This window comes from Bipolaris oryzae (assembly GCF_000523455.1).
Source record: "Bipolaris oryzae ATCC 44560 unplaced genomic scaffold scaffold_176, whole genome shotgun sequence".
NCBI lineage: Eukaryota > Fungi > Ascomycota > Dothideomycetes > Pleosporales > Pleosporaceae > Bipolaris > Bipolaris oryzae.
The window spans coordinates 1-25,972 of NW_006911452.1; the positions used below are offsets into that span (position 1 = coordinate 1).

At 52.3% G+C, this 25,972-nt stretch overlaps 6 protein-coding genes across 6 annotated transcripts; 2 read left to right on the forward strand and 4 right to left on the reverse strand.

Annotated features, from left to right (window-relative positions):
• Positions 1 to 110: 110 nt before the first annotated feature.
• Positions 111 to 1,992, reverse strand: COCMIDRAFT_105694 (uncharacterized protein; the record flags this gene model as incomplete). The annotated part of the gene is made up of 3 exons (XM_007693671.1): positions 111 to 966; positions 1,039 to 1,879; positions 1,926 to 1,992. The coding sequence occupies 3 exons, from the start codon at positions 1,990 to 1,992 to the stop codon at positions 111 to 113; spliced, it is 1,764 nt and encodes a 587-aa protein (XP_007691861.1).
• Positions 1,993 to 2,344: 352 nt separating this feature from the next.
• COCMIDRAFT_105691 (uncharacterized protein) lies at positions 2,345 to 12,250 on the reverse strand (the record flags this gene model as incomplete). Its single annotated transcript, XM_007693672.1, has 5 exons — positions 2,345 to 3,505; positions 3,556 to 5,039; positions 5,178 to 5,251; positions 5,664 to 9,002; positions 9,051 to 12,250. 5 exons carry the CDS (start codon positions 12,248 to 12,250, stop codon positions 2,345 to 2,347), a joined length of 9,258 nt encoding a protein of 3,085 aa, XP_007691862.1.
• Positions 12,251 to 15,984: 3,734 nt separating this feature from the next.
• On the forward strand, positions 15,985 to 17,420 carry COCMIDRAFT_40227 (uncharacterized protein; the record flags this gene model as incomplete). The annotated part of the gene is made up of 3 exons (XM_007693669.1): positions 15,985 to 16,057; positions 16,117 to 16,601; positions 16,656 to 17,420. 3 exons carry the CDS (start codon positions 15,985 to 15,987, stop codon positions 17,418 to 17,420), a joined length of 1,323 nt encoding a protein of 440 aa, XP_007691859.1.
• Positions 17,421 to 19,894: 2,474 nt separating this feature from the next.
• COCMIDRAFT_105682 (uncharacterized protein) lies at positions 19,895 to 21,314 on the reverse strand (the record flags this gene model as incomplete). Its single annotated transcript, XM_007693673.1, has 2 exons — positions 19,895 to 20,915; positions 20,983 to 21,314. The coding sequence occupies 2 exons, from the start codon at positions 21,312 to 21,314 to the stop codon at positions 19,895 to 19,897; spliced, it is 1,353 nt and encodes a 450-aa protein (XP_007691863.1).
• Positions 21,315 to 22,206: 892 nt separating this feature from the next.
• COCMIDRAFT_105668 (uncharacterized protein) lies at positions 22,207 to 22,929 on the reverse strand (the record flags this gene model as incomplete). The annotated part of the gene is made up of 1 exon (XM_007693674.1): positions 22,207 to 22,929. One exon carries the CDS (start codon positions 22,927 to 22,929, stop codon positions 22,207 to 22,209), a length of 723 nt encoding a protein of 240 aa, XP_007691864.1.
• A 1,672-nt stretch (positions 22,930 to 24,601) lies between these two features.
• On the forward strand, positions 24,602 to 24,916 carry COCMIDRAFT_105661 (uncharacterized protein; the record flags this gene model as incomplete). The annotated part of the gene is made up of 1 exon (XM_007693675.1): positions 24,602 to 24,916. One exon carries the CDS (start codon positions 24,602 to 24,604, stop codon positions 24,914 to 24,916), a length of 315 nt encoding a protein of 104 aa, XP_007691865.1.
• Between the last annotated feature and the right edge of the window lie 1,056 nt (positions 24,917 to 25,972).

Below are 25,972 nucleotides of genomic sequence, written 5' to 3' on the forward strand. Positions count from 1 at the left end.
ATCAATTATGATCATTAAATAGATTCATTAGTATGTCGATTACAAGGTATCACAAACCGAGAACATCCACTCAACACTCGACTCATCCTTGATCCCGCATGATCACCCCCCTATCTATGCCCCGCATTCTCCGGAAACTTATACCTCTCGGGCTCCCCCTCAATCCCATTCTCCTCCCTCCACTGCCTACGATCCACATCACTAACCCCCGGTCCCCTATACACACTCCCATACAACCCACTCGCCCACTCCTTCCCAGGCCCCTCCTTACTCTTCTTCGTCGCCCTGCGCCTATACCACTTCCCATAGCACAACAAATAATAAAGCCTAAAGCACAAAAACGCAAACCGATCCCTCTCCAGGTCAGCAGGGTACTCGGCGCCGAGATCCACAGCAGCAGCAATCCCACTCATAACCGCGACCTCATGCGCATTAATCAGCGTCCACGCCGCCGCAAACCGCGTGTGGCGTCGGCCCTGCAGCAGCCACATCCAGGGCACGACGAATGCGTAATGGGTCCAGGAGTGGCAGAGCTGGTGCCACCAGTCCTTGCGGATAATCTTGTCTGGGTCGATTTCGTCGATGCTCCACAAGTGGCCGTCGCGCTCTTTGTTGAGGTAGATGGTCTGGAAGACGTGCTTCTCAAAGGGGACGGAAGGGGGGAATTGGGACTGGTAGTTTGTGCAGTCGAAGCACATTTCCAGCTTGGAGCGATCGGATGGGTACATTTTGATGTAGTACATGGGCTTGAAGTTTTTGGCGGCCCAGTCGTTGCGGTGGGTTTGCGAGGTGGAGCTGAGGGTGGAGACGGCGCGTTGTTCGGTGTAGAAGTTTTCGTAGTGCTTGAGCATGTAGGACGAGTCCCAGTGGGTTACGGTTATGTCGTTTGAGAATTTTGCGGAGCCGAGGATGTAGGATTCGCGGTGGGAGGCGGTGGGGGTTAGGATGCGTTTGGCGGTGTCGGCCCTGCGGGAGGGGGGTTGTTTGTTAGTATTTATGTGAGAGATGGGTGGTGGGAATTGAGGGGGGCCAGCTTACAGAACGCAGAGAATCAACTCGTCGTAGTGCTCTTCCTTCTCCTGTGCATCGGCGTCGTAGTTGTGCTCGTCGTCATATGGCACATGGGCACTATTCGGGTTATGCGCATCAGGCATCGGTGAGCGCTTGATCAACTTGACTATAACACCCGTCTTGTCGCGCTTAACAACCTGCGTTACTTCAGTCGAAAGCCGGACGTTGACACCCCTCTTAATCAGATCCTGCCTCCAGCGCTCGTAGAATTCGCTGAACTTGGGGAATACGACCATGGGCGGTAGGTTGCTGGCGATACTGTGTTTGTCAGGTGGATACCACATTCCGTACGTGGGACTCGTGCAGAGCCGCTCGAGAATGATGCTGGGTACGTTGGGGGTTTCATTGCCGGTACCAAGGAACAGGGCGATCATGGGCATGGCGACAGTGTTTGTGAACTCCTCCGAGAACATGAACATTTTGAAGAGCACCTTAATGGGGATGAGAGCGAAGAAGAGTTCGAACCAGCGGACGATCTTGAGCATTGTGTTGAAGCGTCGAATTTCTTTCTGGTGCCGTGCGAGGAGCTCAGTGGGGAACACATTAGTCCAGAAGATGTCGTCTTTGCCGAAGGAAACGTGGAGATTGACAGGGTCGGCGTGGTGACCTTGCCGTGCAAACATAGTCATGGTGTGGTGGAAGATGTAACTTCCACCTTGGACACCTTGGTTGAGCCATGCGGCGCCATGACGCTCTTTGTCGATGTCAATGGAAAATGCCTGACCTCCACAGTAGTCTACTGCGTCAATGAGTGTAACGTCGAATTTGTCGGGGTGCTCAGAGAGATGGTGAGCACATGACATTCCTTCTTCACGTCAGTAACAACATCTTCTATATCAATCACATGTCCGTACCAGCAGCTCCCGCTCCAACAACGAGCACTCTCTTCTTCTTCCCATCTTTGTTATTGCCGCCCGCCATGTTTGTCGTAGGCAAAATAGGCTCCGTATCGCGTGAGCGTGACATCCGAAAAGAAAAAAGGTATCAGCACTTTAGCTACCCACTTCAATGCCACGAGCGACCACACGGCTTGTATTTGTTCGTAGTTATCACGACATGCATGTCGAGCAGATGCGTCATGGAGTTCCAAAAGCGGAATAGACAGATCTGATCGATCGTACATGCGGCACGCCGATCGCTCCTGGCGGCTCGCTAATCATCAACACCATACTAGAATGTGATGTCATCTCTGCGGTACTTCAAAACTTATGACGGCAAGATAAATTCGCTAGAATTATGTGCTGGAAAAAAACAGCACAGGTTCAAGTTTCAATTATATAGTATGTAACCCTTTTAGCGTCTTGGACGTCCAATCCTCGACATCAGCGTTGGTCGACTCAATGGTCTGTTCAGCGCACGAAGGGGGATCTGGCATGGCAGCAAATGCCACGGGGTTTGTCGCATGGCCCAAATCGAAGAAATCTAACCCCAGGTCCGCGGTCGCGTTTGTGAACCAGTCTTCGCCCAGATCTGCGAGCTGCATTACGTGCTCGACACCTGCGTCGCTCGCCGCGGGGGCTACGGGCTCGAGCAATGCATCATGCGGCGTGTCTGTCGGCGTCGGTGACTTTCTGTCAGCAGCAACTTCTGTTATGTTAGCAAACTGCAGCGCAATCCGGCTGAGCGTCCTATAGGTAGGCGCAAGAGTTTGCATGTCGCGGATTTGATCTAGCACGGCCCGTACAGTCGTCTTGCGCTCAGCATCCTTGGTTGACTCTGCTTGTCCCTTTGGGCGGGCGAGAAAGTCTGCGCATACAATCATGATGGAGTGAAAAACATAGTAGAAATCCAGCCACGAGTATCCGATGATGCCAAGCTCGATACCGGCCCTGATGCACTGCAAGCTTTTGTGCACAGACTCGACGCAGTCTTCGGCGAGCGCAAGGGTTGTTTGCCAGTCGTCAGAATCGGTAAACATTTCGTTTTCAAGAAAGGATAGGCTACTTTCAATCTTTTGTACCAGGAAATCCCGAGTAACCATGCAACGTGTATGGTAGTAGTAAATATGCAGCAGTAATACCATGGATCTATGCTCGGACGTCAATGGGTAGCAGTCCAGCGACATGTTTGGCGGAACTGTGGCGATAAAAGCGTCAAGTTCTCGCAGGAGAGTTTTTGCAACAGCAGGCGTCGGCGAGCGTTCTTCGGCGGAAGTTTGATCGAAATAGGCACGTTGCCGGGTACTATAAGATAGGCGGACGAGATCAAAGCAGAGACTGGCAGAGTCTCTAGATATACTGGGTTGCCCGAATGACTGGAATTCTGGCACATGGAGTGACATTTCGCGATCATCAATCGCGGTTGGGCGGCCAAGGACACTGCACAAGGTTTTTTCAAAAATGTAAATGGTCCACCAGACTTGGCGGCGTATGTTCCGCTCGACAAACTCGAATTCTTGATTTGAAGCGTCTCGATGCATTCCCATGGTAGTTGCCTGCGACACGTCATTAATCAAGGAATCACTCTACCTGGTAAGATACTGACCATGCGTGCAGCAAGGCCTATCAGCAGCCATGAACTGCTCTTTTGCCCAACGCTATGATGGTGCATGTTGAGCAGAACAAGTGCCTGGACATTATCCAGGCAGGCTGTTGTTAGGAGCCGCCGAAAGTAGTTTTTGGAAAATTTGAGGTATTTGACTCGCAGCTCACGGGCTTGCTTAGAGTCGAGTCCGTCCAGTTGCTGGCATCCAAAAGAGAAGACCAGGGCCAGTGCCACCAGCCAGCCAATGTCCTTACATTCGTCGATCAGTTCGGCTTTTCGAGAATACGTTGCTTCCATACGAAGATGGAACACGCTTCGATTGAACAAAGGCATGTACATGTGAATCCGGCTAAAGTAGGCAGACACCAGGGCTTCGGCGGTAGCTTTGGGCGGTAAGAGAGTCCCGATGGAGTCTCTGCTCAGACTATGCTCGCGAGACAAGAACTCATCACTGGAATCATCCAGTTCTGACCTGGATCTTTTGCGACTTCTCTTTCCAGAGAGTGGAAGCTGAATTGCTTCAGGCAAGGTAAGGTCTTCGTGGGAAGGGTCAGTGCTACTGCGTTTCAAAATGGAGCCAGGGTTGCTGGATGGGTCTGAGATGAAAGAGTGGGCGCTTGCACCCGTGATTGATATCCACCGGGAAGCAAGAGCCCGTATTGTTGTGGCAAGGCGGAAACTGCTCGAGGGACCAAAGTAGTGGGAGGTGCGTCGGTTTGCCCGCAAGAGCTCTTCTGCCCGAGAGGGGGGTCGCTGGGGTTCGGCGAGGGTGCTGGGGCGATTCTGCTTGCTTTTTATGGGCGGAAAATCACTGTGAGAAGAATGGGTAGTGTCGTGTGTGGTGGCATATGGGACAGCGGGTGCCTGCCGGGGAAAGGAAGATGTTTGAAAAGGTTGAATTGGAGGTTGTGGTTGCGGTTGCGGTTGCGGTGGTAGTTGTTGTTGATGCTGTTGCGGTTGCTGCTGCTGCTGATGTTGTTGTTGTTGTTGTTGTTGTTGTTGTTGTTGCTGCGACGACGATGAGGAGCGCTGGTCGGTGGTGGTCGCGGTGTTGAAGATGTTTGCTGGAGTAAAGTCATCATTGGCGGGCATGGTGATATTCCTCGCGGCCGCAATCCTAAACAGCGTCTCGGTATCCTGAACATTATCGTTGGGGAACAGGCCCTTGACCAGGGCCTCGAGCGCTCTATAGCGCAGACTCAGCGTCTCGACACTGCCGTAGACGCGCTGCTTGCGTGGAAGTTTGGATTCGCATGCCACACCACTTGCCTTGCAATCGGCGCATGGCATGTCTGCATTGTCGCGAATGCATCGCGCCCGGCGGATCTTGCATCGGTCACAGCTCACCAGCGCCCGCTTGCGAGACGTGCCAGACTTTGCCGGACGTTCCGTCATGGCCGTGTTGCGTCCGAGGCGGGCCGCGAGGGAGTGTGGAGGAGTAGGTTCAGTGAGAGGAGTGAAGGGCTTCCAGGAGAGGAGAAGCACTACTCATGGGCGCGACGCCACATCGGTAGATCAGGGTCTAATTTGGTTTCTGGCTTCTGGCTTGGGGACAATTGGGAGCAGATTTTGTCGTCACGTCGCTCTGGGTCGAGCGGAGCGTCTTTCGCGAAAAAGCACACGTACGCACATGCCCGCAGCCGACAGGTTGCCCAGCAGAGCCGATGTCGTTATATGTAAGTAACTATGTACATATCTGTGTACAGGTGTAACGTACATCCATCCATAAGACAGACATGCTCGGTCCCATTACCATGGCCGCTCGGCGTAAAATATTGGCGCGTCCTAGTCTGCTCCATACGAAGTTCCCTTTTCGGCCCTTCTCATATACCCCGACAGTCCGGCAACTCCGGCCATGGCCAGTTGGAGCACCGGGCAACACGCCCCAACAGCCACTAGCACGCACGAACCCATCTCAACACGCCCACGTCCTGGTGACAGATCATCTAGGCGAGACGCTTGCCAAAAGATAATCAAGTACAAACATTAACCAAGAATCTTCAAAACGCCTGGCTCCCTGCCCGAGCCACTGCCTCTACTCTACTCTGCTCTACCCTACCCTACCCTACCCTGCCCTACTCTACTCTAGATACACAGGGATGCCATACACCACCGCAGCCGCCCCGTTGAGATATCGCAACACACAGGCCTTGCGTGCTCCGCGCACTGCTTCATCCAGCCCGACTCCCCTCTGTCTCTCGCCTTCAATCCCACCATCGCCATCGGCTGCCCTCGCAGTCTTCTTGCCTTTCTTTGCGCTTCCCCCGCTTCGCACTCCCTCCACCTCGTCCATCAATTGCCCAGCTCTGCCCTTGCCTTTGGCTTTCTTTGCAGGTGTCTTTCCCACACTCTTCGCAGGACCCCCACTGTCGTCTTGCGACTCGGGCCACAGTCCCCATAGCTCGCCAGCCTTGACGGCAAAGCGATCGCAGTCCTTGTCCGTGACATCCCAAAGCATGCCCACAACAGCCGGTGCCCCGGCAGTAAGATAAGAAGCTAGCATACCGGACGGCTCGAAGATGCCGTTTTCACTAAGATGGACGGAAGAGCAGCCAAACAGTAGCGTCGTCGCACATCCTGCTTTCCTGCCCTCCTCATCTCCTTGGCCTGCATACAGTCGTCGTACTGCCTTGGACTTGACATATTGCGCACCGCTGCCGTGACCAAAGTACAGCACTAGATCCTTTTCTCGCAGACTGCTTTCAAACTCCTTTTCCGATGGCGCTCGATTGCTGATGCGATCCCATGATCCCTGGAGTTGGTCTAGATGTGGCGCGATCGTCTTAGATGTGTGGGCTAAGTCCCCTGATGGGTTGAGCATGCTCGTTCCCCTCATATTGGAGCAAATATAATGGCCAGCCGGCGCAGCCTCCGCTTGGGACCCGCACGGTCGTGCCGAGAGCAGCCTTTCGCGGAGGGCCGCAAGCGAGGGTAGCCTAGAAATTGACAGCTGCTCCAGGCATGGCAGTGACTCCCATGGAAACCCGTGCAAGTCCTTATCCAAAATGAGTATCGTGTGACGGCAAGCAGATTCCAGTCTGTGGGATGCACTATGGTATGCCCGGAGAGCTTCATACGTCTCGACCACCATGGCATCGAAATCGAGTTCGTCATACGCGTTACGCTCACCGTTAAACTGGAGAATGTCGACAACAAAATAGATCAGATCCATCAGCGCTTCGTCCAAGTCGATTTCCTCGTTGGTAGCGTCCCCAAGACCAATAAACAGCTCCAGAACTCGTGCATCCAGTACCGGTCGCTTTTGTTGACTTTTCTTTTTCCGCGACGGCAGGTGCTCGTTCAGTATGTTCTCCAGCGACTCACGGAACTCTGTAAGCAGAGCTGGCTGTCTCTCGTGCTGTGAAAAGACTCCCTTGAAGCCGCCAAGCCAGATGTTTTCCATGTTGATGAGTAGCTCGTGTAGTCGCGTGTCGAGAGCCTCACGTTCAGCCCACCACTGTTGTCTTGCTTCCCTCGAAGTCATGTCCTTGGCGCTTCGCGTGCTAAAGTCACTGAGCTCGATAATCTCGTCAAAGTCTCGCTTTCCGTCGTCAAACGAGAACTCATCCTCATCCATGTCGCGAGAGGCGTGGCGAGCCAATGGCAGGCGCAACACAAATGGCGATAGGCCCTTCTCGAAACGAGTAATGAACAGCTCATCACGGGCTTCACTAAGAGCCAACGATACCGCATTCCACGTCTCCGGGATGATGTCAACGTAATCTTTTTGAAACTCCGATACCGACGCAAACGAAAAACTTGATGCATCTGTCACCGGCCATTGCATACACTCATCGCGAGATAATTGCTCTTTTTCCGCCTCAGTCGACTCCTGCACAAGCCTCAATGCGTTGACCTTGGGCAGTTCGCTCATGTATGCGGCATACATTGGGTGCAGTGAGCCTGGCAGGTCGCTACCCGCTACAGCTGACATGAGCACTGTAACATGACCCAGCGCCATTGACGTTTGCCGGAACAAATGGTTTGAACCATTAGTAGCACACAGAGCATGTGCTTCTACCAGTCTCTCTCGTGCTTCGCGGAGTGTGTCCATAAAGTCCTCTTTCGGTTGCTTCTTTGCTCGGCCTAATTTAGTAGTAGCAGAAGACACAAGAGTCCCTTTCTTGACAGGTTCTACTTCGGAAAGTCTACGGTCTTTGAGACCAAAAGCAGGGAACGCAATAGTCGACTCCGGAAGTGTGTTGACAGTAAAATCTTCCGCAATCTGTTTTGCGCTCTGTGCGAGTCTCGCTTTGAAAGTAGCCCACATGTGCGATACTTCCTGGTTCAACCCGTTCTGCAGGTCTTCCGCTTGGCCAAGAAGCTTCAGGGCTTCAGCGAGATCGTCATGTAGGATGTTTGCAAGCACAGCTCGATCCCTCATGCTCGCTTGGAAGACACACAATCCGGCACACTGGTCGGCAGTACTCGATTCCTCTGACGCTGGCGGAGCACTGGGTTGGCGGGCTGATTTTGGCGCCGTCTTTCCAGCCCGTGTTGTAGCTGCTCTAGGCCGCGTACCAGTAGCAGACTTTGCAGTTGTCCGTGGTGCAGCTTTGGTCGCGGGCTTACGACCTCTTGTTGCCGGTTTTGCTTTGGTTACCTGGGTGGTATCCACCGTCAAGGATGATAGCTGATCTGTAAGTGCATCAACCGGAGGGGAAAAAGACTCCAGAGTCTTTACGTATGTGGGCGAACTCAAATCTTTCAAAAGCTGCTCCATGAGGTTGTACGACGCTATCTCCTGTTCATACTGACCATTCCAATGATGTGTTCTGGCAACAGCAGAATAGTAGCCGGCAGTCGATAAGCATTTCCGTGAAGTAGGCGCCTCTAGCGATTTGAGAATAGCTTCAGCTTTATCGGGTCTATTACTCTGGGCCCAACAGTCAGCACGCCAGCTGGCATTGTCAGTCATGAGTGTCGCAGATTGTGTTGCAGAAGCAACCTTCTCAGCTTGTTCAGCGACATAAATGGCCTCGTGCAATAACCCTTGATGAGCAAAGATTTGGGATTGCTGCATCAAAGCCCGATACATGGATGGGACCAAAGCCCAGAAGTCAGGTCCGCTAAGGGCGCCGTGGGTGACAGACATGACAACAGGCACCCCCTTATCAATGCGGAGAGAGCTCAACGGGTCAAACGCTGTTCGGCTCGACCCATCTGCTTCGGATTCAAGTTCGTCTGCAGACGCGGCCTTCTTGGCGTTTGACCGCGATTCGAGGGCAGCCCAAATACGTCGGTTCAGCGTGACACACTGTCTCGCATGTCGAGCCGCTTCTTTGTATGATCCAGCAGCAGTGGCAAACAACGAATGAATGTAGGAAGCATCTGCCACTATTCTGTTGAACCGCAACCGGCCGGACAGTGTGGTTGTCGGCTTCGCCAAATCCAAAAACTTAGAGTCTCCAAGTGCAATGGATCGGGCATTTTCCATTATCGCAGAACTATTATATATCAGTGCACGGTAAATAGAGAATCGAGTTTTTCCTTACCATTTCGCCGGATTCCCTACACCCAGCAGATATTCTGCATATGCCACGTGCCACTCCAATCTGGCATCGACAGAACAGCTCCGGGACTTGATCAGTGCTTCAGCTTTAGCAAGGCAGACGCCTGCTTTCCCAGTATAACCAAGACGCAGTAACTGTAGCCCCAAAGCGCACAGCGTGGTGAGGAGCTCGGATCCATCGGCAGTTTTTTGAAGCTCAAGAATGTTGACTAAAAGATGAAGAAGCGGCAATGCCAAGTACTCTTCACCCTTTGCATTGAGATATTCTGCACATGCATGAAGATCTTTTAGCCAAACATCTATGTCGTCAATTCGACCACTCAGTATATCCCAGGAAGATGCAGGGGTGACAAGAGACTCCCATGTGGCAAAACATTGTTGAAAGGTTGACGTAGGAGGAGAGGATTGCTGCATCGAGGATTTGAGATCGTAAAGTGCTTTTAGGTGAGCTTGATATCCCTTCAATGCTTGGTCTTGAGACTGCTGTACTCCTATGCTCTCGTCCCAATCAAAGCCAGAAGTTTGGTTGTCTTGGGACAAGATTTGGGGATCGCTTTGCAAAAGCTGAAGAACAGCGATAGACGACCTTAATCGCCGAACCGGGTAGGTTTCCTGTGCGTATACTATACGGAGTCGTTCGATCAGGCTGCGAATTGATTTGTCTAGGTTTGAGTCCCATTTCCGATTTTTCGACAACGTTCGTAAGTAAAAGTGCAACTGCAACTCCAATATAGCCCCTTCGACGTCTGCATGAATTGTGTCAATGTCAAAATATGCAGTTTCATCCGTTTGGCGAATTCCAAATTTTAGGAACGAATGATGGTAACATTTCAGGAGCCTGGAAATTACACTAAATGGTCCGGTATCGCTGAACGTTGCGGAAAGAGATGACTTTGCTGCAGTCTCGGAAAGCTGTCGCAGGATATCTGTAGTGAGGTGGCTGTGTATGCATTGTCGAAAAGCGTCGCGGGAGTTTTCAATTTGGCCCAGCTCTTCGAAGGTCTCGCCCAGTTGCTCAAGCTTCATCGAGAGAAGTCCGCTCTCTTGCTCAGTTGGGTCTCTTGATTGTACAAGGTCGATGGAACGCCGCATAGGCATAACCAAGGTATCGAGCTTACAGCGGGCCCTCCGTAACTGCATATAGAGAGCCCAGTAACCATTGGATATTTTGACAATAAATGATCCAATGATAGATTCGATTTCCTCGCCTGAGATAGTTCCCTCCTTGGCCTCTTCTTCGAAACGGCGAAGTACGTGCGAGCATTCTTGTAACAATGTGTCATAGTCTTTCCACTCGTGCTCAGTTTTGATGGTCTGTTTGCAACATGCCATGACCGAGTCAATGGTACCCTTCATATATTTCCAAGCCAAAGTTACCCGTTCGTGGTGCTGACCTTGTGTTTTTGAGTCGGCTTCATGTGGGTATGCAGTACCCAGAAACCTTGCTGAGAAATGGATACTTGCAGTGATGACAGACACAGCCTGTTGCACTACAGCAAGCTTTTCGTCGTCGCCTGAAGGCTTAGAAAGCCGTGCGATAAGGATCTTCGTTGCTGCTCGTCTCAGGGCATTGACTTCTGCAAAGAGCGACTCGAGATCTGCCGCTGACCCACCCAGGCTTCCATTCAAGGCATCGAGGGCATTCGTAATTACGTCGTTCAGATCGGTTTTCTTTTCGCCTTTGACGTAAGCCTCTACGGTGATAGTAGCTATTCGTATCGTCCTCGCTGTTTGCTTCACAGCAGGAGTCTTGGAGGTGGTGGAGGAAGTTGAAGAGCCTAACCATCGAAGAGCCTGGTCAGACAATCCCGCCGCCTGGGCAAGTGAGGACAAAGTCTTGCTCGCAGTTGCCGAGGCAGGAGCGCCATTTGGTGAAGTAGTGGCACCGTCAGGCCATCCTAATAGGTCCGTGTACAAAGTTTCGGCCAGCTTGTACTTCTTAACAGGAATAAGTTGGGATCTCCGGCCAAAGGCGATCAAACACTTGGCGAAGGGCTCCGACAGCTCTTGTTCCTCATTACTCTGGTGTTTGACAAGACCCCACCACTGCTTTCTCACACTAAAGGCCAAATGTTGCAGGAGCAGTACTTTCTCTGCAGATGGTTGCAGAGTGTTTGCATCATCCGCGCTCGAAATACTCGGGCATAGCGAGAGAATAGTCTGGGCTAGAGACTCAAGCTGCCTAGCTACTTTAGCTTGGCTGGCTGGAGACTTTACAGTACTCAAAAGCAGATTAGCAGGTGAAGATGGGTTTGTGGGTTTCAGGAATTCCCAGGTGGCTTCAATTGTTCGTGGTCGTTTTAGTTTGGCGATGATACGCAATGTGTATGATTGGAAGCTGGCGGCCAGTGGTATAACAGGGCTACTGGGGTCTATGGCTGCAAAGTCCAAAAGTAAAGCCAGGCTTTCCTTGTCGGTAGCGCCAATTTGCTGTGCAGTATCACGGCCAATGTGTCTATCCAACCTCCTTTTCAGCGTCCTTAACTCTTTGACGGCCATGTTGTCTAGGCCATGTGCAACGAGCTTCCCAATGAGCGCAAGCACACCATTTTCGTACTGTAGCTCCCTAGAATCTTTCCCCAGAACCTTTGTTGCTTCTGGGGTACCCAGGAATGCGAATGCCGTCCTTGCGCACTCGGCCGTAGCGACCAGGCCTGGGTCAGGGCCTGGGGACAGGAACGACGAGTATGACGACGACCGGCGCGGGGCGCGTTTATGAGGCGAATTGTGCACCTGAGAAGCGGACCGTTCGCGGAGAGGCTGTTGTGAGAGTGGCGGGGTCTTTGCTTGGTTGGGTCGTGCTGGCTTGCGAGCATCTTCGGTGGGTATTGGTTTCGACTTGGAAGGAAGACGGGCGGTGATGACTGATATTGGGCTCTTGAGTGCCTCAGCGAGTGTTTGGAGGGTCTTGTTTGCGACTTCGGTAGCCAGTATGTATTTCTCCCTGGGCGCAATTGTGTATGTCTTTTGTTTCTGAACATCTGCAGCCGCACCCGTCGCTGCTCTCCTCCACGCAGTCGTCTGAGTCTTGCCCTTTACATTTTCCTTCTGTGTTGGCTCATCTTCCTTTTTTGAGAGAATCTCCTGGAGCGCGCTGACTGTGGCGTTGGAACATGTCGAGATGGATTGGAGGTCGGCTTTGATGTTGTTGATACGCGCGTGCGCTTCGTTCTTTGACGCCATTTCTTCGGGTATGCGTGATTTCGTCGTATGCACTACTTCTCATAGGGTGATTTGATTATACATTATTAAGAAGACGGGGTGCGCTGGTGGGTATGTTCTCATACAGTGATGTCGGTGTTGGGACGCAACACGGCAGCCAAACATCCCAACAACACGCTACCGTATCCGGTTTAGCTTGGTTCGCCACCGGTTCCCGGAGCCGCGTCGGGCTGAACCCGTGACTGTCTTCCTCATTGCTCCAACGTTTGTTCAACATGCTGTGCTACGTATAGCGTGCCATGTCTCAATCCATGATGGCGATCCTGCGATACCTTACAGATGGTTCACGTAGGAGGAATGGTAAATTTCAATACCAACGGTCTCGCCTCGCTAGCGACATCAAACAAACAGCTAGTGATTTGTAAACGGGGTGATGCCAAGGGTCAAGTCTCGTAGTTCTATCTTAGGCGTTTATCGAGGCTACGCATATTGGATTATCCCCTGCTTAAGATTGTTCACGGCTTGACATCAGGGATAAACAAAGAGGAGCTTTGCAACGCCCATCACGGACTGCTTACGCATTCAGACTAGCCTTCATCTTCTTGGACCCCACAGATATCAGCGAGGCTGTTGCACGACCCTGAAATAGTTCAGATGTATCCGGACCCAGATATGCAGATTCATACAACAGCCATATAAGCAATTACTAATGTAGAGGATTTCGCCAGGAGTTTGGCGTACACAAGTGCCATGGCCCTCGGTGAACAACTAGCATTATGCAGAACACATGAAGTTCCACCGGCTGATTCGTTGCCAGGTATGAAGCATGTGGCGTAAGCCATATTGTGACAAGCATACGGGTAGGATTATCATACATTCATATTCTTACACCGGGAGTTCTCTTGGCTGTTAGGATATGGCATATCTCCATGTCTAAATTGTGGGAATAGAGATTAGGCACAAGACTTGCATCCGTCTCGCATATACACACTCCTTCCGATGTAGGCTCTCGGCCCTGTTACTGAGAGCAGGCAGGCGGGAAAGACTGGCTGACCGGCTAATCATGGGTTGTTTGTCGGGTGTCGCGAGCACCTACAGCCGTCACTAGTTGGCATTGGATCCAGCTGAGCCTGCTAAACAGACATTGGGGCATCCCTTGCCTTCATTCAACCTCCTTTTCAAGGTTGCCTATCGTCAACTGCTTCCATATGTCAAAGAGGCACAGGTTTAGTCTGCCGTTGCAGGGAAACTGTAAATAAACAGCTGTAAGCAGAGATCTTCAATCGTGACCGCAAGCATGATTCGTGGTCAAAGCAAGAAGGCGTAACAGCTTACACCCCCTTGTCCCACTCTACATGACCTAATTTCGCATATTCATAGCGCACTACTTTAGTTCCATCAAGGCCCTAAATGCTCGTGTGGCGTTTCTTCCATGTTAGCGGGCGAGGTGAAATGGTATGTAAGAGTATTTCTCACAAGAGGCTTCCTTTTGAGCGACGCAACATCTCGGCCCTTCTTAGATTGAGGATGTTGGTCATTCGGATGGTCCGGATCCGCCAGTAGGTGCAAGACGGCACAGAGTGTGAGTTGTGCGAACTATACTCGTATAGCCCGAGTCAGCATGCTGGTTCCGACAAGCCAAGTCTGGGGTGCAATGCACTGTACTCTATTGCTACAAGGCTGATGCAAACATATGCCGCCTCTTGGCCCACCCTGGGGCCTGGTTGGCTAAGACGACATGATTGATAGGCAGGGATGTACAGATCTCGTACGAACTTCAAGTCCTGCACCTATTGGTGTACTATGCTATGCAGTGTCACACTTTCCACGGATCGCCTTGTTCCAATACGACAGAAGGGTGGCACCATAGCTCTCGAATGTGAGGAACGATGGCAGATGCCGATACATGTATACAGAATCGATGGATCGTCATTTTGCAGAAACTAGGGCCACTGAGACAGTTGGAGGCGTTCCTTTGAATGGATCCATTGGCTGGTTTGCCGGCACGCGCCGACTGGATACTTACAGCCGTAGTCTATGGCTAGAGATTGAGTACATACTTGTGGCATTTAAGCACCTGCAAGCGAGCTTGTGTGTCACATGTACCCTTCCCATACTCATGTCGCCCGGTTGCGGTCTTGCGGCCTGGCCTTCGGGAGGGCGCGGTCGGCTAAGTGGACCTGCTGTCGTTCATGGAAAGTCATCGCGAGTGTTTCGGTACCTAAGAGACAGCTGTCAAATCCATCATGGGGCACGTCGACATGCACGCACACGCATGTGCCGGGAAAATGGACCAGGATGTTTATGTGTCCGATGCCTTCCCCTGGCAATCAGTGCATTGAGACGCCGATTTGGACCGCGCAGATTCGCATTGTGGACAATTGTTTTTCCATGGCCCAACACCAACCCAACCCAACCCGTTAGTATGTATCTATGCGCACTCTCCTTACTTAGGCCATGAGTCGCTAGACCGCAGTGGGTAAAAGCCCCTCCCTCCCCTGGCGGCACATCCTCCACAGTCTTGTCGGGCCATCAGCCTGCCGCCCCACAAAGACAACGCGGCAAAAGGGAGACGCCTCCAGGCTTGCGGCACCGTTCACCCAGACGTTGGCTTCAGAGGAAACCGGTCCGTACATGCTGTGGCACAGTCCCAACGCCTCATCAAAGACCAACCTGGAGTCCGCGGAACAAACTACGCGCCATGGGCGGGTGCCACATCGATACGACTGTCGTACTGATGGCTCTTGGCCATCTCATTCGCTTCCAGTCTCTGCACAGCACTGCACAGACAGGACTGACTGGCCTCGAAGAACATCCCAGCTGCCATGTGCATGTGTAGCCGTGTCAAGGCCGTGCTCCACGTGGTAGCAGACTGCCAGCTGCTGTTCATTCCCTATCCCGTGTCGCGTGAAACCCGGTCGTAGCAGGATCAACAACGTCGCGCCACCTGGCTGGCATGCTGCCACTTGCTCATTGCTTCACACCATGTCAACATTGCTTCTACGGCAGCACGGAACCTCTCTCGGCGAGCACGGCCACACGGCGCCTCACTGGAGAGTGTAGTTTCTTGTCTGAGGAGAGCATAGCCCTACCCAAAAAGGGACATGCGCTCGATTATCAATGCGAATGGGTGATGGACAGGGAGCGGCCGCTAATAGCTATGGCCCAGGAACGCGAACTCTGCTCTATTCACCCCTGCACAAGTAGCGTGCTGCGCTGCTTTCGGCGATCATCCAGTGCCCGCGGATCCAATGCTAAATGTCAGGGCTGGCCCACCTGCATGTCCGTTTCGGCAATTAAGAAGTCGATTGGACGGTCCCCTTGTTCCCGACTATCTATCATTGCCATAACAAGGCGTCCGACTCCACCCAACTAGCCTTCGGGCCATATTTGATATTTCCATCCTCCACCTTGACCCATTGTCCGGGGTAGTCTGACGGAAGGTTTCTCTAGCGCTAAGAACCGCCTTTGCCCTCGCGGCCACGCATGCTGTCAACTACCTGACCTCCTCCATCCATCGCAATATCCATTAAAGAAACCCTGGCACCTCCTCCGGACTTCTGCAACGACCCGTGGATCGAAACGCCTGAAGCTGCTCACTGGACACACCCGAGTCACAAGATCCCCTTGTTTTGCCAAAGGAATCGGAAATCGTCTCCTTACCGACCATGGTGCTTGCATAAACTAAGAAACGCATACCTGTCTGCCTCATTACGAGCCAATCCATCCCTATCAAGAACGCAGCATCCGAAAACATGGTCGACACACTCTCTGAACTGGAACTCCCTGCGTCCAGACAGCAGGACAGTTCAATTCCCAACAACATGGGTACGTAATACACACGCCCATGTCGTTCGAATCACACTGACCCCGCATACCTGTCCCAGACCCACTCACGCCTGTCTACAAGGCTGGCCTGATTCCTATAGCCGTATTCGCCATGATGAGCTTGGTATCAGTAACCGCCCTACTTGCATTCATCACCCAGCGAATGGTGTCTTGGCGAAAACACTACAGGCAGTATGTCGGATACAACCAATACGTCATTCTCATCTACAACCTACTTCTTGCGGATCTTCAGCAATCGGCTGCCTTTGCCATATCCTTCCATTGGTTAAAGCTCAACAAGATTGTCGCTCCTACTGGGGCGTGCTTCGTCCAGGCCTGGTTCCTTCACATCGGTGATGTTTCGAGTGGCTTTTTCGTCCTTGCCATCGCTATTCACACCTGGCTGGGTGTGGTCAAGGGATATAAAATGCCATTCAAGTGGTTCGTCATATCAATTTTGTTGATTTGGGCCTTTGCACTGTTTCTCACAGTGCTGGGACCAGCAATGCATCAAGAGCGATACTTTGCTCGCGCTGCAGGATGGGTAAGTTTTTTTTGGGGTGCCAGACTTGGAAATCGTGGAACTGACTAGCAATAGTGTTGGGTGTCACACGAATTTCAAGACGAACGCCTCTGGTTACACTATCTCTGGATCTTCATTGTAGAGTTTGGCACCATCATCATCTACGCCCACCTGTTTTTCCATCTACGTGGCCGCATCCAGAGCATCATGGCAAACGACACCAGCAAGCTGTCACGAGCAACCAAGTTCATGGTCATGTATCCTGCCGTCTACGTTATCCTGACTCTGCCTATTGCTGTAGGGCGTATGGTCGCCATGACGGGTCAGCCGATGCCAGACCTCTTCTTCGTCGTTTCGGGCTGCCTCCTCACATCCTGTGGGTGGATCGATGCACTTTTGTACGCCCTCACAAGACGAGTGTTGGTGTCTGGGGACTTAAGCACCGGTCAATATAACAGAACCGCCACCATAACACTTACCAACAACGCGCGCCCTGGCGATACTGAGCGCTACGGTCTCCAATCTATGAACTCCAAGGAACCCCCCGCCACCTCGTGCACCATCACAATCACAGGTGGGAACGGCAGGCTATCTCGCATAGTCGAACACCACCGCACGCGCAGCTACATGACGCGATCACGCCACGACGCCACCGACTACGATGAAGAGAGTGCCACGCGAACAGGATCGCAAGATTCCATCATGAAGCCATTGCAATCACCCAATGGCATCAATATCATGACGGAAACCAGTGTGCAAGTGGAGCCTGCAATCGACAGAGAATTGGAAATGGGAGGCACGCCGCCGAAAGAATGGAACGACGTCCACATTCACCCATGATGATATTGGCATGAATTTTAAATGTTCAGAGGAGGTCATTTGGTATACCAAAAAGTTTACGGCGGGTGTTTGCTTGCGTCCAGTGATGTACTGGCGTGGATCTTATTTACCTCGTACTGTGTTTATTTCTCTGTTTCATTTCTTTCTTTCTAAGCAAACACCTGCACCGTATACAACATCTACCAAGAAGTAGAAACACCCATGTACCATAGCATCTAAATACCTTTGTTCAAAATACGCACGAACACTTCAAACTTGATCTCTTTGAAATCCGAGTACTATGCTTAAACACCAGCCCTTCAAAAAGTCAAAATCAGCCCATCAGCAAAAGAAAGGGGCCAACACATCCACGCTCCTCACCGCTTACAACCCCCGCAAAGGCAAAAAAACACACACACACGCACGTGGAATCGGCGTTGTGCATGTCCAGCACCTCACGCACAGTCAATCCCTACAGCCCTACTATTCCCGCGACCTCCCCGCCCCACCCCCGATTTCCCACGCCCTAAGTAACCTACCATATCCCGCCCTGCTGTCACCACCACTGATCGCCCAAACCTACGTGAAATGCCACCGAACACCCCCCGAAAAAAAACGCTACCTACTGTCACTGATCGCCCAGCTTACTCGAATCAAGCATTGAGTGACACCGGCAAACATGGCCGAACACCGACCAACACTGCTGACTACTACCAACTAGCACTACCACCGACCAATACCTACCACCACCGACCGTCTAGCTCACGCCAAACACGCAATCCTCCCGACTGGCCAACCCAACCTCCCGACCAACGAACCCGCACATCACGAACCCTATCCTTACCCCATTTCCCCATGAGGCAACTCTCCAGTCCAACAATTCAAGAGAAAACGAGTCAAGACACATCCCGATCGAGTAAAACTTTCCGTAGAAACCACCCACGGCTCCATTTTTTTCCTCCCTAAGACACACGTATATTTCTCGCGTCTTTAAAATGAAGCGAAGATACCTGAGTCAGCGTAGGTAGGTAGAAGTGGGGGGAAATGTGTGCTTGTGCGCTTTGGTTCCGCGGCGACGGAGGAGAATGAGTTCCGCGGAGGGATATGGGATGTATGGACGGTAAAGTTACTAGATTTGGAAGAAGGAAAAGAGAGAGAGAGTGAGAGTGAGTGAGGGAAATAACGACATTGTTACATTCGGCTCCCTTACCCCTAACCGTCTATGTAGTATTTCTCCATCATCTTCGATGTTTCTTGCTTCGCGCCTCCCCCTCACCCCCTTTTTTTTCCTGTCATTCGTATCACGGCGACCTAGACAGCGCGCGCAAGAGGTGGGGGGAAGGGGGGAAGCAAAGAAGAACGAGATAGGTGTAAAGAAAGATACACTGGCACTACTACCCACCAAACCCACTCTTCCTTTTACCTTTTTTTACATCTCGCTTCACCACACCGTTCCTCTTACTCATCCACCCATCTCAGAATCCTCAAAGCAACCTCTTTACCTTCAAACCCTTCCCGACCCTTCTTTTCCCTTACGCTTTTCTAAAAAAAAAACGCACACACACACATGCCTCCTTGTGTATTTTTAAGCATCCCCAAAACAACGTCCCTTATCATCCGTGACCAACCCCCCCCCCCCTTCCTCTCCATCTAAACTAAGCACCCATGAAACAATTGTTAGAACCGGTGAACTCGCATCCGCTTTTAGATTCGCCTCCCTCCCTCCCTCTCTCTCTCTCTCTCTTTCTCGAGAAAGTTTGCTTTTGCGGCGTTTCGTGTGCACCACCCACGTTTCTGCTTTCTCTTTTCCCGTGATTTGTTTTTTTTCCCGAGGGGAGGAGGAGGGAGGAAGGGGGTTGGAAGAGGGAGAGGGAAAAAGCGGGAATGTGGCGTGTGGCTGCGGTCGAGATCGCGATGGGAGTGGGGTGGATCGGTGTAGGGGGTGGATTAGTCAGGTGGGTGTGAATTGGGGGGCTGGAATTGGGACTCAGAGTCGTTATTGTTTTTTTTTTCTGGGTAGAGGGGAGGGGGTGTTTTATTTTTGCGATGATTTTGGCGGGGAAGAGAAAAGGGAACGGTGGTGGTTGGGTTGGAATACAAGCGTTCGGTGTTTTATTTTATACAGTTTGATATGGGATTGAAGAGGAAATGGCCATGGTAGGTGGTGAGGTTGCGCTTATGAGAAGGAGATGGATTTGACTTGACAATTATTGTATGTTTATTTACAGGGTATCATTTTTATTCAAGAGTTGAGATATACCTAATACAGCATTTTTTACATGAGACCCATCTAGTTAACCTAGATGCATTCATTAATCCTCTTGAATATTCTCCCTCCTAATGTCTAGCAAGTGGGTTAACAAAAGGATTGGTTTTTTGAGGGGCTTCAAAGGTTGTATGAGGTCGTAGTAAGATTATGTGACTTTCCTTGCGAAACTGTCCTGAACGTGCCAAAGACTGTAATCTTTTTGCGATATAAGACTGAACAGAGCACGTCACCGCCGTCGAGTCTCCCTACCCGCCCTCATCATCCTCCTCGTAGGCAATTGAATACGTGATCTCAATCTCTCAAGAGCCTCCGGCGGCGTTGTATCATCAAGACTATAACTTCTCCTCGGGTGACTTTGACCCGCATCATCAAATTCAGAGTCCAAAGTAGCTTCTTGCTCCATTCCAGTGTTGGATGAGACATCTCCACCACGCTCTCGTGCGTCCGCCTCTGTTTCATGAAGTCCACGACGAGGTAGAGAGCGAGCAGTGACTTGTGCGAGTTTCTGTTCTAGAAGCCAGGTCTTGCGTTTGTAACGTAGGAGCTCTTCTTTTCGCTCGAGTGCTCGTTCTCTTTCTTCGATGGCTGCGAGTTTTGCATCGGTTGAGGGGTCGGGCGAGTCGTGTGTTTGCGTTCCATGTATTTTCCCTTGGCTGGATTTGATACTTTGAGCTTGCATGGTCTGGAGTAACTGCTGCTGCAATTTTATGAGTTTCTGCTCTCTTTTTGCTAGTTGAGCTTCTCGACGCTCAAAGTCGAGAGCTCGGGGGCTCTTTCGTAACAGAGGCATCGGCTTCCCCGGGCGCCCAGGTGGTGTTTGCTCTCTCAAAGACGGCACATTCAACTGATGCAGTTGCTTCACGGGTGATTTCGATGGCCGATGCCCGCTTTCATCAAGTCTTCTGGCTTGCTGATTCCGTTCCCGCCTCTTTGCAGTTATCTGCGGTTTCAATATCTCTGGTTTATTCGATAAGCGCAGACCGTTCCCGAGACGCACGTTAGGTTGTAGAATACCGCCAACCAATGTGCCTCGGAAATTCTCCAACGCCTGACTATTCCGTAGTCGGTATTCGTATCTCAATTGAGGAGCATCACTGAAGCGGGCCGAAACTGGGTGGCTCCCGGTAGGATCAAGGCTTAATTCGACGTTTTCAAACGGCGGGTCAACGACAGACACTCTTTGTCCGTCTTGAGCATTGCGTGCTAGGATACGAAGCGTGTTATTCCGTATTTGGATACCGTCTTTGCTGAAGGGCTCCAGTCAGCGCAATCGCCTTGTTGAAAAAAAAACACACCCGCGCCCGGCCGACTTACTTGATGACGACGAAGCGCTTCATATGCGGGTTCTTGGCTTGTACCTGCTGCATCCTTGGCGTAGGGCCATTGACGAAGTGCGCAGCAATTTTCATGCGCGACTCGAAGACATTGTGGGCGCACCATCCAAAGGGCAGGATGAAGACGGAGCCATCTTCAAAGTAGGCCCAGCCCGCAGGACGCTTGGATTGGGGGCGCGAGTACAGATTGCCAAGATTCACAGAGTTACTTTGTGGTCTGGCTAGGCCATAGGGTGGTACGATGCCCCAAGGCGGAATGCTGTACAGTTTGCCCAGGTTGACATAGTTACTGTGTGCTCGTCGGAAGGCCATCGCTTGCTTGCATGCGCCCCTCCCCACGCCGCACGCTACCTGTTAATCTACGATATTATCTACCGCAGACGGCACGCGCTTTCCGTGCAGCAAGAAGGGCCCGTATAGCGTGTGTGATTCGTAGGCGGCAGGGCCATTGCAGTCTGCTGATATTGCGTGAGTAGGGCTATGGAACAGCGAAGCAGCACATCCTGGCCGACATTGCAGCAGACAAATTGTTGCGCACGAGCCCCATTTGACGGGAGTACCGACCCGCCACTACCCCTTCGTTGATCGACATATGTCTTAATTGCACTTCACATCATCTGTCCTCTGAACCAGACGAACCTTGTACACCTTTCTTCCAAGGTCCGGAATATCTGCAAAAATGGCCACTTTCGCCCTCTCAAGCCTTTCCATCGCCAACTTGGATGACATGGCGCTCTTGTCGCCACTACCACCACGTGCATGACGCAAACACAAGTATAGACTAACATTTTCACATTCAGGGTCCTGTCCTAGAACACACAAACGCCATTTGGATGCCTTGACTGGGAGGCCTGGTCCGTCCCGGCATGCTCCTTATACCTAGTTGTCCCTTTCAACACCTCGACGCCTTGAATATCAAAACACACTTTTCGCAGAGGAGCGACTTGAACATTGACCCGACAAACGACCCAAAGTCTCTTGGCCTAGTCCAGTGGGTTGCAGAGTGCGACTGAGTAACATGATCTCGCATTCTTGCCTTTCCTCTTCGACCAAGGTAGCCGCTCCGTCTGCCAAGAGACGTCTGGTGAGAAGATGCATTGCAACGAGCGTGCCTGATAGTTATCTTCTCGGCAAGGCCCCCCGTCGTAGACCTCCGTCTCTGAATGCTACGGTCGGTGCGCCACCTAGTGTGAGCACGTCGTGCTCAGGATGCGTCCACCTTATCCACAATGCTGTCTATCGCCATTGATCGGGTGGAGGGCGTAGTTGGTGTCGGCGGTGCTTGTCCATCCGACTTGTTGGACGCGGACTGTTGCTGTGACTGCGGCGACACCATCTGGGGCGGCGACAAGGATGCGTTGGGAGCGTCCTCCTCGGCTGGCTCATTTCCATCGTCCAATACCTCGTCCACTTCTCGTAACCAATTTGCTTTTAGCACGTCCATGGGAGGGTCCAAGTCGCCAGGCTTACCGCCGCGCCGAGCTTCTGCTGCTGTCATTTTTCTCTCGCCGCGTTTATGGGGATGGAAGTGCATGCGCCGGAGGTGGCTTGCGGCATTGTAGCATTCATTGTATCGTTTTCCAGTCTGGCAGGCTTTGCAATTTGCGAGGAATGACTTATCCGGCGAAGTGTCAATGGTCACCCAGACCTTGCGTACCTTCTTGTGGACGCGGTTGGTATGGCGCCGCAGCTCATGCTCGCTGCGGAAGCCGTCGGGATAGTCGGAGCATACCGGACACTTGAGTCGCAATACTCTGCGAGACGGCGTCTTTGAGCTGGGTCCAAATGCAGGAGAAGTGCTGGGGGTCGTGTCAACGGCAGGAGCTGTCACAACGGTTTCCCTTGAGACTGGAGACGGCTCTACTGCTTGGCTAGCGGTGGTAGTGGTTATGGTGGTGGGAGTCTTTGGAGGGGCTCCTGCTTTCATTCTTGCCCGGATTCTTGATGGCGGCATATACTTTGTTGTTGATGATGATATGCTAGGGGATTCAGACGGCTGGGAGACTGCGGAACCGTCTTGTTCCGTCCCAAAAGCGAGCAAGGGAGTGGGAGCTGGGCTGGAATGCTTGGTGGGGCGGGCGCCGTAGGTCTAACGGCAGCTAAATCGGACAGGACTAGGCAGTCTGCAGTGTCGAGTGAACAGCTGGGGTGCTCGCGACGTGCCTCCAAGACGGCCTTGGACAGCGCGGGGGCCAGGCAACAAGATATCCCGATTTTTGCTGGGCCCAGCGGAGTGCGCGCACAAGGCTGGAATGGCGCAGTCAGCCTCGTTTCCCTTCATGAGTGGGTGAACCTTGAGCTGCAAGCCACGCCATAAGCGGCAAGCTGGCGAGCCGGGAGCTTATTGGACATGGCCTTCAGGTTGAACGACATGCCTTGGTAGAGGGCGAATCAACCCGGCCTGCCGCGTACAGCTCGACCGCTTTCCAGACCAGTCGGTCGCGATAATAAAAAAAGAAATGAGGGAGTGCCGTCCAAACCTTGCTCGGATCATGCCGGGTATCGCAGCAAACGGCGTGTCCAAGAGTTGCAGAGGGTTGCGGGCAGGCTTGCTTTGCTTGGTTGCTTACCGGGGCAGAGGGCAGGCTGGCTGTGGTCGCTAGCCCCGTCATGCTTTTCCTTAATTGGACGCGCTCCTGGCCTTCTTCAGCCGAATTTCACAAGACAAGACCAGACCAGACCAGACCAGCTACAGCACAGCACAGTACAGTACAGACAAACACGCTCCTCCTGCTACGGTGTTATGACATGGTAACCGCCGCCATCCCAACACGCCTCCTCAGCACCAGGCGCACTGTCACTGTGACGGCACTGCGCCCTTGGAGGGGGTGCTTCTGACATGGCGACCATCAGCACCCGGCCCTGTTTTGACTCGCCCGTTTGCTCTTCAGCCTTGCCGCGTCCGAGTAGTGGAACAGTCCGCCTCTCTGCCAGCCTAAGCGGAGCCGGGGGCAGCGGCGAATCAGCGGCCGGAGGGGTCTGGTTTGTTTTACGCAGACATGCCGATCCACGATCCAATGCGTCCCATCACCAAGCCTCCACTCCAGCTGGGAAAACACTGGCCTGCACGCCTGCGACGCACCTCGTCCCTCGTCCCTGCAACCTCACGCTTGCGTGGCCCTCTGAGGCGCCGCCTGTTGTGTTGGCCGTGTGCTGCCATGGCTTACACGCCTGGCTGATGAGAGAAAGAGAGAGATGGAGAGAGATAACCGTCTTGGTGGAGCTTAATCTGGGTATACGAAGACAAGGCTGATGGGCTAGCCCGCCCATTGATCTCCCGCCTCGCATGCGTCTGGCTCGTTCGCCGTCATTCTGGACTTGGGTTACGGAGAATGGGAAATGGGCGTACAGGTAAGACCGGTTGGCTAGTTGATCCGAGGCTGACGTCGACCTGCCACGAAACCTTATTTCACCGTCTCGACCCATAGCACACCACACCACCCACCCAAGCATGCGGTACCATATTGGCTCCCTACCAGACAACGCTGATCGCGAGGCATCGATCGTGTCTCTGCAAACGGTTGCTCCCATCGAAACCTTCTTGGCCTCTTGTCCTTCTCGGCCCAACACACTGCCAGCGACATTCATCTGACAATCCTATGGCGCCTTCGCCGTGCGACCCTGACAGGCTCAGCTCGCGACATGTCAGCCTTTTCCCCGCCCCGTGCTCCACACGCCGTAGCCGGGCCAAAGGTGCGAGAGCACGCCTATCAGTTGGTAAGCTCTTCTCAAGCTGGTACATGACCGGACCCAGTGTTTCATGTCTGAAGGATTCTCACTCGACACCGATAAAAGGCCAATTCCACCGCGACCCTCGCGAAGGCGTCGAGACCTGGTACCGTTGTGTTTGGATACTCGCCCGTCATGTGAAAGCGGGTGGTTGGGGACTAGGGTCTATTTTTGCGTCCATGTGAAGTTTATCTGCACCAAATTTCCACTCAGTATTATGCCGTGTCGATTGTCGGCTCACCCAAGCAGTCAGTAGATGTACTTTTGCTCAGCCTCAGCCTCCGTCTCACTATCAGGCTACAAAAGCGAGAGCCAAGCAGCCATCAACGCGGTGTGAGATGCATCATGGCGATCCACGCCGATACCGGAATGCAGCGCAGCAGTCTCTTTGTCTTGAAAGGCATAAGCTGAGTGTGCGACAAGTGTCCTGGGGCGGGTCTAGCTTGCTGTGGTTGGGAGATTGAAATTGAAACACAAGGGTTCATTGAGGGGCCCTGGCTGTCAGTCGTTAGCACCGGGTATGCCCGTCGAAGCTCGATCAAAGCTCTCGAACGCAAAGGTGTGCTCCTCACACCACCCTCCTTTGCAAGATAGTCGAATGTTTTTTTTTCATCAGGTGTACCTGATCTGCACTGTGGTATTTTCAGGTTGACCATGCTTTTGACCAGCCACATGGCCCTCTCTGTATTTGAAGCCCGGCATACGACTGAGTGGGTTTGCGCAAGTATTTAGCCATTATAGATGTAACCTGGCCAATACGCTTTGACGCAGACGGTGATTTTTTGATAACCAAATGTGCCGTCCGATAGTCATGAAGCCGTTGGAACAATGTTGACTTGCAGGCATAAGTAAGTACTTTGCCTCGGTTTCTGTTGGAAATGGCCCATGCATGGTTTCATAGTGTGCAGGTACAGGTGCAGGACTTGGACGTTGGCCGATGAAGCATGGTAGCTATGGGACATTTGATATGGACTTGTTGGTGTATCCAGTATTGGCGCTGTAGCAGGCGCATGCAATCCAGCGTCTTGTTCTCGTTCTATACAGGAGACACAGCAGTGATGGGGGGGTGTCTGATTTGATGTTTGGCCCTGATGGAAGCAATGTGCTAGTGCGAGGGTCTGCAGTCAGCTTCGCAGCGATGCGGTGACGTCAACCATTGTGTGGCTGATGGAAGGGTAAATTGCAGCAAAAGTCTGCGCGATGCCATTCAACAACAGTGGCAGGACCGGACAAGAGAAAGC